Source organism: Acanthamoeba castellanii (genome assembly GCF_000313135.1).
Source record: "Acanthamoeba castellanii str. Neff unplaced genomic scaffold scf7180000084615, whole genome shotgun sequence".
NCBI lineage: Eukaryota > Discosea > Longamoebia > Acanthamoebidae > Acanthamoeba > Acanthamoeba castellanii.
The window spans coordinates 56,840-74,403 of record NW_004457394.1 but is presented as its reverse complement, the minus strand read 5'-3'; the positions used below and the strand labels follow the sequence as shown (position 1 = coordinate 74,403).

The window sequence follows — 17,564 nt, the reverse complement described above, 5'->3', positions numbered from 1 at the left end:
AGCGCGAGCGGCTGCTCGAGGGCCAGCTGGCCGCGTGGCAGGACGAGCGCGCGCAGGCGGCGCAGCAAAAGCGCGATGAGCTGGCCGAGGCCAAGCGGAGGCTCGAGGCCATGGGCCGCGACGTGCAGGCCGTCGTCACCAAGGCGGCCAGCCCCGTCGCGTGCCTCACCACTACGATGGTGGCCGAGAATGGCACGGCGGCCCGGGCCATTGCGGCGGTCGAGCGCGAGGTGCGCTCGCTGGTGAGTCCTGCCCTGGTCAACACGCCCCGGGGCAGCATCACCTTCGCAGCCTCGGAGTCGGCCTTGCCCCTGGTGCAGAGCGTCAACGCCTCGGGCTGCCTGCATTCGTCTCTCATCAGCCACGGACGCGCATTGCCAGCGGCGGAAGCCCTGGGCCAGACGCAACGAGCGGGGGCTCGGCCTCGGCGGTGGCAAACAGAGCCAGGCCCGTCGCATCGGCAAAGCCCAAGTCGATGCTGGCCGTCATTTCATGCGGACCATTCCGGGTATGTCCGATTCCCACAGCCTCGCCAAGACACACCGCACTCACGCACGCACCACCGCGCAAGCACGGCACACGCACACGCACACGCACACGCACACGCACACGCACACGCACACGCACACGCACATACAAGCACACCGTGGCGAGGCTAACGCTGGCTTGGTTGGTGATCCACGCTCTAGGAGGGGGTCATCACGTTGTTGCTCACCTGCCTGGGCAGTGGGGAGGTGCGCAAGCACTGCGAATACGAACTGGTCGGGGCGGCAGAGGACGAGCATTCGCTTGTCCTGTTGTTCATACATCCGCTCGCGCCACCGGCCGACGTGACCATCCTAATCGCTGAGAAGTGCCACGGTACTCGCCCACACTCCATATATTTATATTGTATATAAAATAAATATATGTTGAATATATATTAACTATTTTTTATTTACTATAAAAAATAAAAAATAGAACTATTACATTTTTAATGGTGGGTGCTGCAGGGAAGCCTGTGGTGCTGGTGTGGGCTCAGGATACGATGGGACATCAGCCCAAGGACCTGCCCCAGTTGGACTATGAGCCTTGCGCCTCGCTCGAGCTGTGGTACAACTCGAGCTTCAGCTTCTTCTTCCCTCCCGCGCTGGACCACCCGGACCGCAACGAACGGGCGCTGGCCCACTTTGAAGAGACGCTGCGCCACCTCCGGCTCCTTCCTCCCGCCTCACCCGCCGCCGAGGCCGCCCAGCAGCCAGCCAGCAACCGAAAGAAGTCGCACTAACCAACGTTTCTTCCTGTTCTTCTTCTTCTTCTTCTTATGAAGAAAGAAACGGTCAGTAAGTGACTCGTAGTCAATCACAATCGTTCCTGTTACCACACCTGAACCCGTTTGTTGCTGCTGTCGGCCACGATGATGTTGCCCGTCGCTGCGTCGACCGCCACGCCCGCAGGACCGTTGAACTGGGCCGGGGCCGCCACCCTCGGAGCCGAAGATGCGTAGGCAGGTCCCGTCGTTGGCGCGCCACACCTGCACCCGGTGGTTGCCGTAATCGGCCACGACGACGTAGCCCGTCGTCGTATCGACCGCCACACCCATGGGGTTCATGAACTGACCATAGCCACGACCCGCGGAGCCGAAGGTGCAGATGAAGGACCCATCGGTGCGCCACACGTGCACCCGGTTGTTGCCTGAGTCGGCCACGATGATGTTGCCCGTCGCCGAGTCGACCGCCACGCCCGAGGGCAGTTTAAATGGCCGGGGCCGCCACCCTCGGAGCCGAAGATGCGTAGGCAGGTCCCGTCGTTGGCGCGCCACACCTGCACCCGATGGTTGAAGCAGTCGGCCACGATGATGTGGCCCTCCTCGTCGACCGCCACGCCGCGCGGGCATCGGAACTGGGCGGGGCCGGAACCTGAGGAGCCGAAGCTGCGGACGAAGGACCCGTCATCGGCGCGCCGCACGTCCACCCGGTGGTTGTCGGGGTAGGTCATGACGATGTGGCCCGCGGCACGATCCACCGCCACACCCCACGGCCTCCTTTGCTGGGCACTTGAACCATGGTTGAGGAAAGAGCGGACGCAGGACCCGTCGTCGGAGCGCCATACGTGGACCCGCCTTCCGTCGAAATCGGCCACAACGATGTGGCCAGTTGCCGCGTCGACCGCCACGCCCCATGGGCATCTTAACTGGGCACCCGAACCGAAAGTGCGCTGGGCAGCTGTCATGGCGGCGTAGTCGCGCACAACGCCACCGGCATCAGTAGCAGCCACGCGCCGCTCCAGGCGACCCGAGGAGCCCACCACCTGGACCCACGTGTCTTCGCTTGTGAATGCGATGCTGCTGCTGCTCGCCTGCGTTCCTGTCACCGCCGCTGCCGCAGTCCTCGCCTCCTGGCAGGGCGCGGAATCGCTCGAAGTGGCTGACCGACCGAGCCCGCCGTGCTGCAGCTGCAGCTGCTGCTGGAGGGCCTTCCCGGCTGCTGCCAGTCGCGTCTGGGCCCCCGCCAGCTCGGCCCGCCGCTTGGCCGCCGCCTCGGCCCTCGTGTGCTCCCACTCGTCGAGCTCGGCGCCGAGCGCCCTCTCGCGCTGCGCCACGGCCTCGCGCATCCGGTCAAAGTGCTGCTTAATGGCAGCCCGCGCCTCGCGCGCGCTCTCCTGCTCGCCGGCCTCGTGCGCCGCCTGGCGCTCCACGGCTGCCTCGACCTCGCCCATGGCGGCCTCGACCTGGGCCAGATCGACCAGCGCGGCCTCGCGCACTCGCTCCACGGCCTCCTCGATCGTGACGGCGTCGTGCCCCTTGTGCGGTCCCACAATGAGACACATCGTGCACACGGCCACGCCGTCGTGCTCGCACCACATCTTGGCCTTCTTGCCCCGGTGGCGCTCGCAGGTGGAGGGACCCGGCGCGTGCGGCGCGTCGGTCGACGCCACACGCCTGTGGCTCCGCAGCGCAGGGAACGCGTGGATCTGGTGATCGCACGACACGCACAGGTGGGCGCCGCCGCACTGCTCGCAGAACTTCTCCGCCGCCGGTTGGCTGCAGTTGGCGCATTTGAGCGCCGCCATGGCGCAGGTTTCTCCAGTCGGCCGCGGCTGCCTCAGGGCCGAGGAGAGGAGGTCGATGAGGTCAAAGTTGCGCGGCAGGCCCTTCACGCCCGCCGCGACCTCACCGTCGACCAGAAGAACACGGGTCTCGGTGCGGCACTTGGGGCACCGCAGAGGCCACGTGGCCTCCTCCAGTTCGGCTTCGGAGTTGGCGGTGGGAGTTGGAGTGGGGGACGCAAGGAGGTGGCTGAGGCAAGCGGTGCAAAAGGAGTGGCCGCACTTGAGCAACCGCGGCACGCGGTCGGCCTCGCTCGCGCTGAAGGCGAGAAAACAGACGGAACACGTGCCCACGTCGTCTTTGTCCTCTTCGGCAGCAGCGGCGGAGGTGGCAAGCGGCGGGTGGTGGTTCATCTCCTCCTCTCCCTCTTCTCTTTTTTTTATTTGTAAACATTTTTTTCCTTGACATTACTGCTTGGGCACCCACTGGTTGGCGCGCTGGTTGCGCTCGGCCAGGCGTGCGGTCTCGTCGACCCGCTTGCGGCGCGTCTCGCTCCGCTTGGCCTGCTCGATCCACTGCAGCGCGGCCTTGCGGGCCGACGGCGGGAACGCGTCCCAGTGCCGCCGCGCCACCGGCCCGCGGGCCGCCAGGGCCTTGGCCAGGTCCGTGGGCACCACCAGGGCCTCGACCTGCTTGAGCGCGTCCCACTGGCCGTTGGCCTGGGCCACGGCGACCACTTCGCGGCCCCGCAGGGCCATCAGCCCGGCGGCCTCGAGGGCGGCCACACGGGTCTTGTTGAGGCCGGACCAGACGCTGGTGGGCTTGCGCGGCGAGACGTGTAGCATGGAGCGGGCGGCGTCGAGCCGCGAGGCGCGGCCGTCGACCCACCCAAAGCACAGCAGCTCTTCGACGGCGTCGGCGTAGGGCAGGTGGTTGTTGGTGTCTTCTTCATCTTCGGTCTCGGTGGTTGCTGTCTTCTTCTTCGGTTGATTCTTTTTGAAGGTGACGAGCCAGATGCCGGGGGAGGTGAGGTGGTGGGCCTCGAGCCAGGCACGCAGCCCCGCACGGGTGGTGACCTGCACCCGCTGAATCGTCTCAAGCTTGCCTCTTCCCTTCATTTTTTCTACTTCTTCCTTTGGCTTGTGATCCAGTACCACCCAGCCCTGCTCCTCTTCCTCTTCAAGTTCCTCCTCTTCTTCTTCAACTTCTCGTTCCATCTACGCTAAATAAAAGATTGCGACCACTTTCTTTCATTTTCCTGGTATTGTTCTGCAATGTTGTCTGTCGACACAACATTGAACGAAAATGGTGAGCTTTTCCACCCTGTTCAGTGCTCTGTACATCTTTCGGTTTTCCGGGTCGGGCGCATGCGTGGCTGGTCTCAGCTGCTGTCCCGGCGCTGCCTGGTGTTGTTGTTCGCAAAGCAGCGCACCACGAGATCGTAGACCAGCAACTTGGCCGAGTTCACCGGAATCGCACGCAGCATCGTCGGCCACATTCCCGTGAACAGCCCTGTAGCCCACGCCCGATTTCCAATCAGCACGACACACGGCACACGGCACACGGCACACGACACACAACGCATACATACCTCGAATACCGAGGTCGCGGTATCGGGTGGCGATGAAGTAGCGGAAGGAAAGGTGGCCGGGCGTGGCGGGGAAGGTGAGGGCGCGCTGCACGTTGCTCTTCCACAGGTCGAACGGGTAGGCCGACGCCCACGAGGCCATGCCCGCCACCCCGCCCGCCGCCACCGACACGAACGGCGTCACCCAGCTGAACGCCTTGTCCACCGCATCCTGATATACGTTCCATCAGCCGCCGTGCGTGTCGTGTGTGTCGTGTGTGTCGTGTGTGTAATGTGTGTGTCGTGCGAGAGGGTGAACGTACGAGGTGGTGCCGCACAGTGAAGTAGGTGAGGAAGAAGGACGGGTAGGCGATCACATCACGGCACAGGGTGCCGCGGAACCCTCGAAACAGCGCAAAGAAGCCGTTCTCCTGCACGTACATCCTCGTTCCCCGTAGCGCTCCTTGATCATACAACACACACGACACATGCACGACACGCACACGCGCGCACACATACACATACACACACACACACACACACACGCACGCACACAAGTGAGCGTGAAGTGAAGCGATGAGCTTCTTTCCTAAGCGGCAGTGAATGAAAGTACCGGGGAAGTGCTCCTTGGGGTCGAACCAGCCTGGGCCGCGCTGGACCTGGAGCCGAATCTTGACCAGCTCCGATGCCGTGGTGATGGGGCTCACCGTGATCCCCGTCACCGCTCCCGCCAGCACAATGTGCCACAGCGTGCTGCTGCTTCCACTCTATTGGCGTTGCGCGATGAGCCATCAACCCATCGATTGTGACGTGTGCGTGTGCGTGTGCGGTGGTGCGTGTGCGTGTGCGTGTGGTGAACCTTAGAGACGCTGTCGGCCTGGGGTCCCTGGAGGGCTTCGAGGGTCATGCCGAAGGAGGCGAAGCCGAGGGCGTTGATGATGGCGCGCGTTCCCAGCGGGGCCACGATCCCTGCAGCGGTGCAGCGCCGATTAGTCGCTCGATCCGAGTGGGTGGTGGCGGTTACATCAGTCGCCAGCCAGGCCAAAAAGGGTACCCTTGAAGAGGCCGCGGAAGCTCTCCTCCTTGACGATGGTGCGCAGGCAGTCGAGCGGCCCGCCGTAGCGCGGCACGATGCCCGGCCCCACGGACTGCGTCTGCAACCGAACCTGGAATGCGGAGAATATGAGAAATAGGAATAATAGGGAATAGGGAAGACTATTTTAGTTTTTTTAAATAAAAAAATCAATAATTCATAATAAGAATATGAACATTTATTCATATTTGTATGAATTTATTGACTATTTAAAAATAAAGAAAGACAGAATTGGGAGGGGTACCTTGATGGTGTCGAACGGGTGGCCGGCGAGGGTAGAGGCCACGCCCCCGAGCAGACCAGCCACGAAGAGGGCGCTGGGCGCGGCGATGGGAGGTGTGGTCACGGCTCCCTGCACCAGGCCGCCGCCACCATCAGCCCTCCTCTGGTCGTTGCTGGCCGCCACCTGCATTCTCTTCCTCTTCTTCCTCTTCCCTACTCACCTTCTTCGCCTCGACTCGTCAACACACCTCACCTGTCCCACCCGTCAGGTCAGCCAGGCGTGTACGTCAAAAGACGTTGCACCACAAATCGATCGATCCACTCTTTTGAAGAGATGCAAAAGATGAAGTGAATAAGACCAAAAAACGGTCTCGCACCTCTTACCTTTGTTGGCCTCTTTTCTCCTTCCTTAGCTTGAGCTAGACGAGACGATGAGATAGGGATGAAGGTGGCCGTTGGCGATGATGCCGAGAGCTTTGGGGGGGGGGTTGAAGCAGTTCACGCGGGTCCTTTCAGCGATGTCTCCCGACCCGATGCACGCGACGACCAATCGTGTAGAAGCTCTACACGATACCGTAGGATCAACATCAACACCACCACCATCATGTCCATGTAGAGCACGCGGTGACCACACACCTCTTCTTCTTCTTCAATTTTTTTCATCGCCACCATCATCAACACCACCATCGTCATCACTCAAAGACGACGCGTTGGCCGCGGAAGATGGTGGTGGCCTGCCGCTCGCGCGCCTTGCGCTTGAGGGTCCACGAGATGTGCTCGTCCTGGCACTTGTTGCTCGTCTTGCGTCGTCGCCGGGCCTTGTCCGAGTCGCGCTGCGTGTTGCTCTTGTGCCGCGTCTTGTTCTCCTTGTCGAGCATCACCACCGGCCGCGCCGCCGCCAGGGCCGCCCGCGCCATCTCCGCGCGCCTCGCATCGAACGGCTGCTTCGCCGCCGCCGCCGCCGCGCTCCCTCTGTCGACAATCGTGTGAGTCGCGCGACATGTGTGTGCGGTGTACGTGTGCGGTAGTAGGCGTACCTCGGAGGTGCGGGAGGCTTGGGTTCACGCTTGGCGACCGGCTTTCGCTCCACGGCCGCCTTGCGTTGGGTGGCACCGCCGTGGCTGGCCTTCCTGGCGAAGTCGCCCATCGTTTCCAGGAACATGGAAGCCGCGCCCTCGTCAGCGCTCTCCTGGTGTAGAACACACCACACACACACACACACACACACACACACACACACAACACACAGCGTCAGTCATGCGTCTCATCGTGCGTGCGTGAGTGTGCGGTGCGGCGCCGCTCACCTGCTCGTCAGAGCTTTCCTCTTCATCCACGTCCATCTCCGCAGATGCCGACGCCTCTGCTCGCTGTGCACCGACGTCTTCGTCGTCAACGTCATCATGGTCGGAGGGCTCCTCGAAGGGGAACTCGCCGTCGTCGTCCTCTTCGCCGCTCCAGTCGCTGTTCTCCCCGCGCTGCTTGGGTCCCGCGCCTTGCTCGTCCTCTTCGTCATCTTCGTCGTCGCTGAAGGCCACCTTGCTGCTGTCGAAATTGATTACTTCATCGTCGTCGTCATCGTCGTCGTTCTGGTTCTCGTCGTCATCAGACGGCTCCTCGAAGGGGAACTCGCCGTCGTCTTCTTCGCCGCTCCAGTCGCTGTTCTCCCCGCGCTGCTTGGGTCCTAAGTCCTGCTCGCCCTCTCCGTCATCTTCGTCGTCGCTAAAGGCCACCTTGCTGCTGTCGAAGTTGATCACTTCGTCGTCGTCTTCTTCGCTTTCTTCGTTCTTTTCTTCGTCTTCGTTTTTGTCGTCGTCATCGAGGTCAGACGGCTCCTCGAAGGGAAACTCGTCATCGTCTTCTTCGCCGCTCCAGTCGCTGTTCTCCCCGCGCTGCTTGGGTCCATCGTCTCGCTCGCCCTCGTCATCCTCATCTTCATCGTCGCTGAAGGCGAGTCTACTGCTATCGAAATCGATCACGTCGTCGTCTTCGTCGTCGTCGTCGTCGTCGTCGTCGGCCGTCGAGGCAGCCAAGTCCAGCCTCGCTCTCTTCCTCGGCTGACCCTCTTCCACGCTGACTTCCTCCTGCTCGCCCTCTTCATCTTCATTGCCATCAGCGTCGTCGCTTGCCTCCTCCTCTTCATCCTCCTCCTCTTCGCTTTCGTTTTCGCTTTCGCTTTCGCTTTCGCTTTCGGCCTCGCCTTCCTGCTGCATCGGCGCCGACGCCGGCTGCGCGTTCGCGTTCATCAGCTTCTCGATGTCGCTCTGCAGCAGCCGTTTCCGCTCCTCCTCCCGCCTCGCCTTCCTGTTCATCACCTCGCCCTCGCCGCTCGCTGTCGGCACTGGCCATTTGCTGTCGACACTCTCGCTGGTAGTGGTCGTGGTGGTGCTGGTGCTCGGCTTGAGGGCCGCAAAGTTGACGGCGCGCACGGCCGGCGCGGGCCGGCTGACGGCGGCGGCGGAGAGTGGCAGCGGGCGGAAGATGACGAGCGCGTCGAGCACGGCCTTGGAGGTGAGCATCTTCTCCGCCAGCTCCGCGTGCGCGGGCGAAGCGAAGGGCTGGGGCTTCACGCCCGGCCGCGCCAGCGCTCGGTCGATCACCTGCTGCAGATCCAGAGTCTGCAACGTGACCGCACACACCGCACGACACACACACACACACACAACACGCGAATACTGATTAGATGATGGTGCGCGCATGAACACGACGTGGCGCGGCGGTACCTTGATCTCTTCGACTTCCTGCTCGAGCGCGGCCATGGTCCGTTTGCGTTCGAGCTTGGCGGCCGCATCTTCGGGCGGCGGCGGCGGCGGCGCGGCCTCGCCCTTCTTGGCCTTCGTCTTGGGCAGCGGCTTGTCCTTCTCCTCGAGCTTGCGCAGGCGCTTGAGGGCCTTGAGCATGTGGAACTGCTTGCGGTTCCGCAGGGCCTTGATGAGCGGCTTGAGCTCCTCCTGCTCCTCCTTCGACAGCTGCAGCACCGGCTTGGTCGCGGCCGGCTTGGCCGCCGGCCTCGAAGATGGCTTTGAATCGTTGAATCGCTGATTAGGGCGCGACTGTTGCTTTGACTTCATCTTCGAGGAGGACGCATCATCGTCAGCATCTTGGAATCGCGATTGTGACTTGAAATCGCGAGTAGCGGGTGATTTCCGATCGCCCGAGGCCGATTGTGCGCGTAGGGCGGCGAGAGATGGGGTCTTGTTGCTGCTGGGCCGATCGACCTGGCCTCGGCCACCGCGCCCACCACGACCTCCTCGGCCACCACCTCGGCCAGCAAAAGATGAAGATGATGCTGCATTTCCTCGAGGAGGGGGCGATGAATCGGATCGTTTGCGCTTCCTGTCGCCCGCCTGAGGCGATTTCGCTTCGATCGAGTAGCGCGACTTGAATGTGGCGGGAGCGCGCGGCGGTGGCGAAGTAGGAGCTCCGTCATCCCCGCGGCCTCGCCCCGCGAATCCACCTCTGCCGCCTCGTCCCCTCAGTCGCGCCAGACCGCCGCCCCGTCCATCAAATCCCCTCTCCCTGTTCTTGTTATTCGTGTGCGGCATTCGATCCAACACAAACAATGGGATTCGATTTTATCATATGTTGTTTGAAAAACACACAAGAAAATAATGTCTGGAAATATCCGGGTGGACGATTTACAATTAATATAATATTTGGCCATAATACAGGAAAGGCCGCAAGGTTCTCACATTTGAACCCAGCAGTGCCACCATGGGGGACTACCTCGACATGGAGCACGGGCGGTTCACTCTGTCGGTACAGATCTCGCGCCGCGCCAATTGATATCGAGTTACGATTAATTCCCTCCATTTTCAGGTGGTGCTGCCTGACGGCGCGATCGAAGAGTTCTCCTTTCCCTCCAAATTCACAATAGACCAAGTCAAGGTTCGCCTCATCTCTCGTCTCTCTCCCGTTCTCTTTCCTCTAAAAACATTGGATAAATAGGCATTATCGCATAAATAGAAATAAAATTAATTGATAAACAAATAATAAACAAATACTCACCACGTGTGGAGGACAGAGCGACATTCTGCGACGGTCGGCCAAGTTCGAGAATCTGCCCGAAGACGCCAAGAAGCAGTTCCTGCTGGGCATGAACGAGGAGGAGCTCTTCAACGTCGAGTTCACGCGATGCGTCACCCACCGCCCCATCTACGAGTCGCTCCTCAAGGACGGTGCGCGTCTGTGCAGCACTCACGCATTCACTTCCCTCCCTTTCTCTCTTGAGAGAGATTGTCCTAACTCTCTCTCTCTCTCTCTTGCTCCACACAACAGGGCAAGCCCGCATTTACATGTTCGAAAAGAAGAAGACAAAGAAGCCCATGTGCGTCTCCTGCGCCACCGCACGCACATGCATCACCGCACACGCACACAAAGATTGCTATCTGACATCATGACGGACACATAATGGACCAACAGGAAGGCAAAGGCACTGCCCAGTGTCAGGGCCAGCGCGCGGTTGATGTGGCCCAGCACTGCGCTCGCCATGGAATCGAAAGACAATTTCAGCATCCGCAAACAGATCCACCAAATTCCAATCACCATCAAAGGCACGGCCGTCGCATCGCCTCCTTTACCACCCCAGACTTTTCTGACTATTCCATCTTCGCTTTGTTCTTCGTTCTTCGTTCTTCGCTTTCGTTTTCTTTTCGTTCTTCGTTCTTTGTTTTTGTATGTGCGTAGGCGCGGACGGCGAGGGCGTGGTGGTGAACTGCCCAAGCGGGGCCACAGCCGAGGAGTTCCTGTCACTGGCGCTACAACGACTGCGATCCCTGGTGACGGAATTGGAGGCCGCCGGCGAAGACATCGCAAAGGAAAAGGCCAGGCTTCAGGCCGAGGAGAAGAGCGAGAACAGACCCGATAGAGCAGAGAACGGAGGTGCCACCACATCATCCTCTTCATCGTCGCCATCACCATCATCATCGCCGTTGTCGTCGTCCTCGTCGTCAAACGGCGTCGACCCCGGCGTGCACCAGGAGAAGATGGTCATCGGTCTGTTTCATCCTTCGCACCACGAGCGGTCCATCGCAGGTCCGTCTCCGTCATCGTGTCATGTGTGCCTGTTTTTTTTAATAACTGACGCGTGTCGTGTCGTGTCATGTCGTGTCGTTGTCGTTGGTTGTGTCGTGTCGTGTCGTGTCGTGTCGTGTCGTGTCGTGTCGTGTCGTGTCGTGTCGTGTCGTGTGTTGCGTGATGTTAGTCAATGAGGTGGTGGCGAGTGCGTCGTACGTTCAGGATTGCGTGCGCTATTCGATGATCCCCGAGTTCAACCTACTGCCATCGAAGCAGGGCGTCCGAACCAGCGTCCAGTCGGCCGGCTCCGGTCGCATCCGCGTCAAGATCCTGCGGCAAAACTTTGAGGGCGGTGCGTATAGCAAACATTCGACCGCACACGCTACCATCGCACACGCGCGTGCTCACATTATAGACCTTCTGCGAAAACAACACAGAAGAGAGTCCCAGCACACAGCGTCGAAAGCCCGATAGCCTGGCCGGTGCCGTAGCCGGAGATAACGGGGCCAGGTATCGCTGTGTGTGTCGTGTGCTGTTGTGTGTCGCGTGTGGTCGTTTATGGCGTGTTCTATTGACACACCATACATACAGGCGGAACTCGATCTGGGCCAAGGCGTCGCCACTGACGTCGTCGCCGACATCCGTGCGCTCGCTGTCGCCCCGGGGCTTCGGGCCGCGGGAGTCGCTCGCCGACCGATTCAGCGACCTCTCCTCCTCCGGCTCCCAAGTCCTCCTGCCGCGCGTCGACAAGCGGGTCCAGGGCAACGGACCAACACTGCAGGTACGCATGTGTATGTCGCATGTGTGTGGTGTGTGTCGTGCGTGTCGTGTCGTGTCGTGTGCGTGTCTCTGTGTGTCGTGTCGTGTCGTGTCGTGTCGTGTGTCGTGTGTCGTGTTTGACGCGGTTGCGTGCGCGTACGGTTGCGTAGGATCTGAAGAAGGGCGGGCCGATTGCGATTCAATTCTACCTGCCGGGCGGGGCCAAGACCGTGGACCTCGAGTGCTTGACCACCGCCACCCTCGCCTCCCTCAAAGATATGCTCTGGGAAAAGGCCAAGTCAGTACCCTTCATGCGTGTGTCATGCGTGTGCGGTGTTGCGTGTGTCGTGTGTCGCTGTGTGTGTCGTTGACGCGTGTGGGTGTGCAGTGTGAAGGGGGACGAGTGCCTGGCCGAGAAGGCGCGGTATTCGGTGAAGGTGTGGCACACGCACATGTACCTCACCGGCGACACCACGCTGCTCTACCAGTTCCCGATCATCCAGTTCTGTTGGCAGAAGCAACTGCTCGCGCGGCTGTGTCTCGTCGACAAGCTCGAGAGCAAGCAGGACAAACTCATGTCCCTCCAGATCGGCTCTCTGGTTACCTCTCACACCACCTGCGTGCAACCGCACACACACGAACACACACACACACACACACACACACGAACACACACACACACGCTTACAACTTCGTTGTCTACAGATTGGGCGGCCTCTCTGCTGGCATACGTCGGACGAAGACCAGACCAGCCATTTCAAACACAAGATCAGCAAGTAAGCGTGTGTCGTGTGTCGTGTGTCGTGTGTCGTGTGTCGTGTGTCGTGTGTCGTGTGTCGTGTAGTGTTGGCTAACTGAGGTCGTGAACAGGCTGCTGGCGATGGCCAACCGGGACTGGGAGTGCGCGGCGCAGGCAAAGCTGTCAATAGCGCCGGTCCCGCCCGACTTCCCGACCGACATCCTGGTCAAGGTGCACCTGCCGGGCGAGCAGCGGATGGCCACGACCCTCCACTGTCCGGGCGACCAGACCTTCCTCGGCGTCATGCACCAGCTGGCCAAGAAGTCGCAGGCCACGCGCGAGGGCCAGCTCGACCCGGCCGACTACGTCTTCAAAATCACCGGCCGCAACCGCTACGTCGTCCAACTCGACCGGAAGCTCCACCAGATCGACTACGTCCGGTACTTACACTATACAGTCGCGCCCAATCGGATTATTCGCCAACTTTTAGTTCATCCGTCTGATTGGTCTCCTACTTAGTAGTCACTTGGTCCAATCAGTGTGAAGTCAAGCATGTTATGGCTGACATATTGAGGGCATGATTACATTACACTTCTTGTATAGTTGTGGATTGTCGACAGTGGTTGCGATGACGATCATCACTAGCAAGGTTGGTTGTCGGCCTCGCGCGAGGACTACACTGACGTGTTCTATTTCTTCTTCTTCTTCCCATCATGCAGGGAGTGCCTGAAGCGGCGCGTGAAGATCAACTTCTCCCTCGTGCTCCGGAGCTCAGTTCGACTCGAAGACGTTGACGGCGACCTCACCATGGTACATCTAAGTGTGTCGTGTCGTGTCGTTGCGCGCGTGTCGTGCGCGTGTTGCGTTGCCACGTCGTGCTCACACCGGAAACCCGCGCAGCGATCATCCATCAGCGTGCCATTGATCGATGAAGAGGACGAGCGCCTGGAGAAGAAGCTCAAGATGCAGGTACTGCGCCAACATAGATAATATATAATATAATAAATATCAATAAACAATGCATAATGCATAATAATAATAATAATATATTCGCGCGCCAGGGTACGTGCTCGTTGCTGGAGCTGAAGCGACCGTTCGAGTTCAAGCTGGTGCGGATCGAGAACGTGAAGCTCGGGCACGACGCCAGCGACGAGTCGCCGTCGTCGACCTCCTCTACGTCCTATCTCTACCTGGAGGCGGGGCTCTACCACGGCGGCGAGCTGCTGTCGCCCGTGGTCTACTCCCAGTCAGTCCCCACCTCCGAGAACCCCACCTGGATCGAGTGGCTCCGATTTGAGACCCTCATGTGCGATCTCCCCAAGGTTCGTTCCGTGTGTCTTGTCGTGTCGTGTCGTGTCGTGTCGTGTCGTGTCGTTGGTCGTGTCGCGTGTGCGTGTGCGTGTGCGGTTACACGTGTGGGTGGTGCGTGTGCGTGTTAGGCGGTTTGCTAGGAAAATGCTGAACGTTGGCGTTGTGCAGGCGACCCGGCTCTGCGTGACGCTGTTTGTGCGGGACGGCCGATCCAACACGCGTCCCATCGGGTGGGTCAATTGCCAGCTGTTCGACTACCGCGACCGAATGCTTACCGGCCCGCTCAGCCTGTGCATGTGGCCCAACGGACCAGCCAATCCCATCGGTACATGTGTGTCGTGTCGTGTCTTGTTGTGTGTCGTGTGTGTCATGTGTGTCATGTGTTGCGTGCCTTGTGTCGTGTCGTGTTGTTCACATTGGGTTGTGGTGTGTTGTTAGGAACGTGTGTGGAGAACCTGGAGGCGAGATCGCCGGTCATCCTGGGCCTCGAATTCTCGCGCTACCCGCAGCCCGTCGTCTTCCCCGACCTCAAGCCCCTCTTCCCCGACACCGTGCCCCAACCCAGCCGCGACGAGGAGCTCATCCTCCACCTCCTCATCCGCAAAGGTCCCTCCCTCATCGCTTTTTTCGTTCTTCGTTCTTCGTTCTTTATTTCTTCATTCTTTTCTCTTTGCTCTTCGTTTTTCGCTCTTCGCTTATTAGTTCGCCTTTGAATGCGAATGGTCAACGAACAGATCCGCTCTACCGACTGTCGCCGTCGGAGAAGCGTCTGTTGTGGAAATACCGCACATTCCTGCGAAGCCTCCACAGCAAGAGCCTGGTGAAGCTCCTCTCGGCGGTGCGGTGGGCCGACGTGAAGATGGTGAAGCAGGTCTACGGCCTGCTCGGACTCTGGGGTCCTCTTCCTCCACTCGACGCACTCGAGGTACGGAACACACCACACACCACCCGCACGACACACACCACACACGACACGCACGACACGCACGACACGAGACTCATCATCTTCGGTCTATGACAGCTTCTGGATGCCAAGTTTGCGGACGCCAACGTCCGATCGGTAAGTGCGGCCACACATTGAAGCACTACAACACACTTGACCTGGAGCTCAGGCCTAAATTTGCCGTTTTGTGGTGACCTATGTATAGTACGCGGTGAGCTGCCTCCGACAGCTTTCCGACAACGAACTCGCCGCCTTCCTGCTCCAGCTCGTCCAGGTGCCACACACACACACACACACACACACGACACACACACGACACACACACACACACACGACACACTGACACATGCGCGCGTTCCCTTCGCTGACGCTGTGTGCGTACGTCGTACACACATACACGCAGGTGCTCAAGTATGAGCCGTACCACTACAGCGACCTGGCGGCGTTTTTGATCGAGCGCGGCCTGCAAAACCGCGTCACCATCGGACACTACCTCTTCTGGCATCTCGAGGTACATTCCTCAACTATTCTACATTCCTCCTCCATGTTATGTGTTGTGTGCCTGACAGTTTGTTGGCCCGGCCAGGCGGAGATGAGCGTGCCCGAGATCGCAGAGCGCTATGGTCTCATGCTCGAAGCCTACCTTCGCGGCTGCGGCGACCAGCGGTACCACACGCACACGCACACGCGCACCACCGCACACGCACACGCAACTGTCGACACGTACGGACTAAAGGCGGGCATGTGGGCGTAGGGCCGATTTGTTGAAGCAGATGGAGGTCATCAAGAAGCTCAAGAGCGTTGCGGAGAGGACGAAGGAGGTGCCGCTGGCCCGACGCCGGGCCGTGCTCCACGAGGAGCTGGCCAAGGTCACCCTCCCCAAGAGCTTCTCCCTGCCGCTCGACCCCACGTACGCTGCCCTCTTAACAATCAATCTCATCATTAATGCATTTTCATTTTCGTTGTTGTGCAACCGAACCAACCAATGATGACTGGGCAATAGGGTGGTGGCCAACGGTATTTTGGTGGAAAAGTGTCGGTCGATGGACTCAGCGAAGGCGCCCCTGTGGATCGTCTTCACCAACGCCGACCCGCTGGGCCAGCCCATCAACGTCATCTTCAAGTGCGGCGACGACCTCCGACAGGACCTGCTCACCCTCCAAATGCTCGGCATCATGGACGAGGTACGTGACACACACGACACACACGACACACACGACACACGATCACACACGACACAATCACACACGACACACGACATACGACACAGACGACACGAGACACGACACACGACACACGACACACACACGACACACACACACACACACACACACACACACACACACACCGTAGTTACCAATGCGTAACCATTTGATTGATTGCAGTTGTGGAAGACGGAAACGATGGATCTGCATCTCACGCCTTACGGCTGCATCGCCACCGGTGACTTCATGGGCATGATCGAGGGTAAGCCCCAGTGCTGTCATGTGTGGTGTGTGTGGCGTGTGTGTGTGTGGCGTGTGTGTGTTGCAATTCACTGAATCTGCGCGCCGTGGTGTGTAGTGGTGCCCGAGGCGGAGACCACTGCCGCGATCCAGAAGGCAGCCGGTGGCGTCACGGCTGCGTTCCGACAGACGCCGCTGGCCAATTGGCTTCGCTCTAACAACCCCTCCGGTTCGCTCCTCTCTCGCATACCTCTCTCTCTCTCTCTCTCTCTCTCTCTGGAGCTGCGTTGGCCCGTGTAGGTGCACTGACCACACAACAAAATTGCAGACAAGGACTACACAGAGGCGGTGACCAATTTCATCAAGTCGGTGGCCGGCTACTGCGGTACCGCGCACACACACACACAGTGCCCCGCTACTTCTGGCGAGAGCGTCGCTTTTAACCCTTTTTTCCTCGTTTTTCTGTGTGCGCAGTGGCCACCTATGTGCTCGGCATTGGCGACCGACACAACGACAACATGTATGACGCTAGCACTCCACCTAATATTGTGTGTGTGTGTTGTCCACACACGCACACGCACACACACACACACACACTCACACACACGGCACTGTGGTGTTCTAACATGTTGGTCCGCTATGTTGGCCGTACATGGCAGCATGGTGCGGAAGGACGGCCACTTGGTGCACATCGACTTCGGGCACTTCTTGGGCAACTACAAGAAGTTCCTCATGTACAGACGCGAGAAGGTCCAGAAAACAAGCCACTCCGCTCGTATCTTCGTAACGCGACTAACGCCGTGTGTCATGTGTGTGCCGTGTGTGTGTGTGTCATGTGCGTGTGTCGTGTGCGCAGGCACCATTTGTGTTGACGCCCGAGTTTGTGTTCGTAATGGGCGGCAAGGAGAGCGCGCAATTCGAACGCTTCGTGGAGTACTGCTGCTGGGCCTACAACGCCCTCCGGCGCTACGCCAACATTTTCATCACTCTCTTCACCATGGTACGTGTGTGCGGCGGTGTGTGCGGCGGTGTGTGCGGTGTGTGCATGGGTTTAACATGAGCGACACAGATGTTGTCGACGGGCATTCCGGAGCTGACGTCGGAGGAGGACATCGACTACCTGCGCAACGCGTTCTCGCTGGACATGGACGACGAAGAGGCCGCCGAGGCGTTCAAGGCCCTCATCTACGAGAGCCTCAGCACCAAGACCACCCAGATCAACTTTGCCATCCACATCCTCGCCCACCGCAAGTAACTGTTCTTAAAATTAATATCTAACTTGTCCGTTTATTCGCCGAAACACAACAACCCCAAGTGGAATTCCAATTACAATGCAACAGATTCCAAGCATATCTTACCTTATCTCGAGTTACGCGGCGATTGGAAGCTGTTTTTAGGGGCACCTTATTTGGGCTTTGTGGTCGACAGGGAAGAGAGTAACAGC

General features: G+C 59.5%; 6 protein-coding genes across 6 annotated transcripts; 2 read left to right on the top strand and 4 right to left on the bottom strand.

Moving 5' to 3' along the window:
* Positions 1-110: 110 nt before the first annotated feature.
* ACA1_078650 (uncharacterized protein) lies at positions 111-1,267 on the top strand (the record flags this gene model as incomplete). Its single annotated transcript, XM_004337767.1, is given in 4 exon segments — positions 111-430; positions 442-508; positions 690-861; positions 993-1,267. 4 exon segments carry the CDS (start codon positions 111-113, stop codon positions 1,265-1,267), a joined length of 834 nt encoding a protein of 277 aa, XP_004337815.1.
* An 89-nt stretch (positions 1,268-1,356) lies between these two features.
* Positions 1,357-3,441, bottom strand: ACA1_078640 (Bbox zinc finger domain containing protein; the record flags this gene model as incomplete). The annotated part of the gene is made up of 4 exons (XM_004337766.1): positions 1,357-1,446; positions 1,514-1,674; positions 1,755-1,898; positions 2,043-3,441. 4 exons carry the CDS (start codon positions 3,439-3,441, stop codon positions 1,357-1,359), a joined length of 1,794 nt encoding a protein of 597 aa, XP_004337814.1.
* Positions 3,442-3,495: 54 nt separating this feature from the next.
* ACA1_078630 (uncharacterized protein) lies at positions 3,496-4,146 on the bottom strand (the record flags this gene model as incomplete). Its single annotated transcript, XM_004337765.1, has 2 exons — positions 3,496-3,603; positions 3,661-4,146. The coding sequence occupies 2 exons, from the start codon at positions 4,144-4,146 to the stop codon at positions 3,496-3,498; spliced, it is 594 nt and encodes a 197-aa protein (XP_004337813.1).
* Positions 4,147-4,409: 263 nt separating this feature from the next.
* ACA1_078620 (carrier superfamily protein) lies at positions 4,410-6,100 on the bottom strand (the record flags this gene model as incomplete). Its single annotated transcript, XM_004337764.1, has 7 exons — positions 4,410-4,540; positions 4,620-4,827; positions 4,919-5,058; positions 5,209-5,362; positions 5,455-5,564; positions 5,650-5,749; positions 5,933-6,100. 7 exons carry the CDS (start codon positions 6,098-6,100, stop codon positions 4,410-4,412), a joined length of 1,011 nt encoding a protein of 336 aa, XP_004337812.1.
* A 502-nt stretch (positions 6,101-6,602) lies between these two features.
* On the bottom strand, positions 6,603-9,452 carry ACA1_078610 (uncharacterized protein; the record flags this gene model as incomplete). The annotated part of the gene is made up of 4 exons (XM_004337763.1): positions 6,603-6,882; positions 6,948-7,099; positions 7,215-8,525; positions 8,631-9,452. 4 exons carry the CDS (start codon positions 9,450-9,452, stop codon positions 6,603-6,605), a joined length of 2,565 nt encoding a protein of 854 aa, XP_004337811.1.
* A 169-nt stretch (positions 9,453-9,621) lies between these two features.
* ACA1_078600 (phosphoinositide 3kinase family, accessory domain (pik domain) domain containing protein) lies at positions 9,622-17,375 on the top strand (the record flags this gene model as incomplete). The annotated part of the gene is made up of 29 exons (XM_004337762.1): positions 9,622-9,666; positions 9,727-9,795; positions 9,932-10,085; positions 10,594-10,895; positions 11,221-11,275; positions 11,361-11,433; positions 11,515-11,704; positions 11,853-11,984; positions 12,078-12,281; positions 12,388-12,458; positions 12,553-12,861; positions 13,141-13,231; positions 13,322-13,390; positions 13,483-13,743; positions 13,901-14,057; positions 14,171-14,338; positions 14,467-14,657; positions 14,905-14,949; positions 15,079-15,186; positions 15,262-15,341; positions 15,430-15,585; positions 15,679-15,859; positions 16,061-16,142; positions 16,239-16,349; positions 16,449-16,505; positions 16,595-16,640; positions 16,780-16,870; positions 16,977-17,120; positions 17,190-17,375. The coding sequence occupies 29 exons, from the start codon at positions 9,622-9,624 to the stop codon at positions 17,373-17,375; spliced, it is 3,828 nt and encodes a 1,275-aa protein (XP_004337810.1).
* Positions 17,376-17,564: the final 189 nt, after the last annotated feature.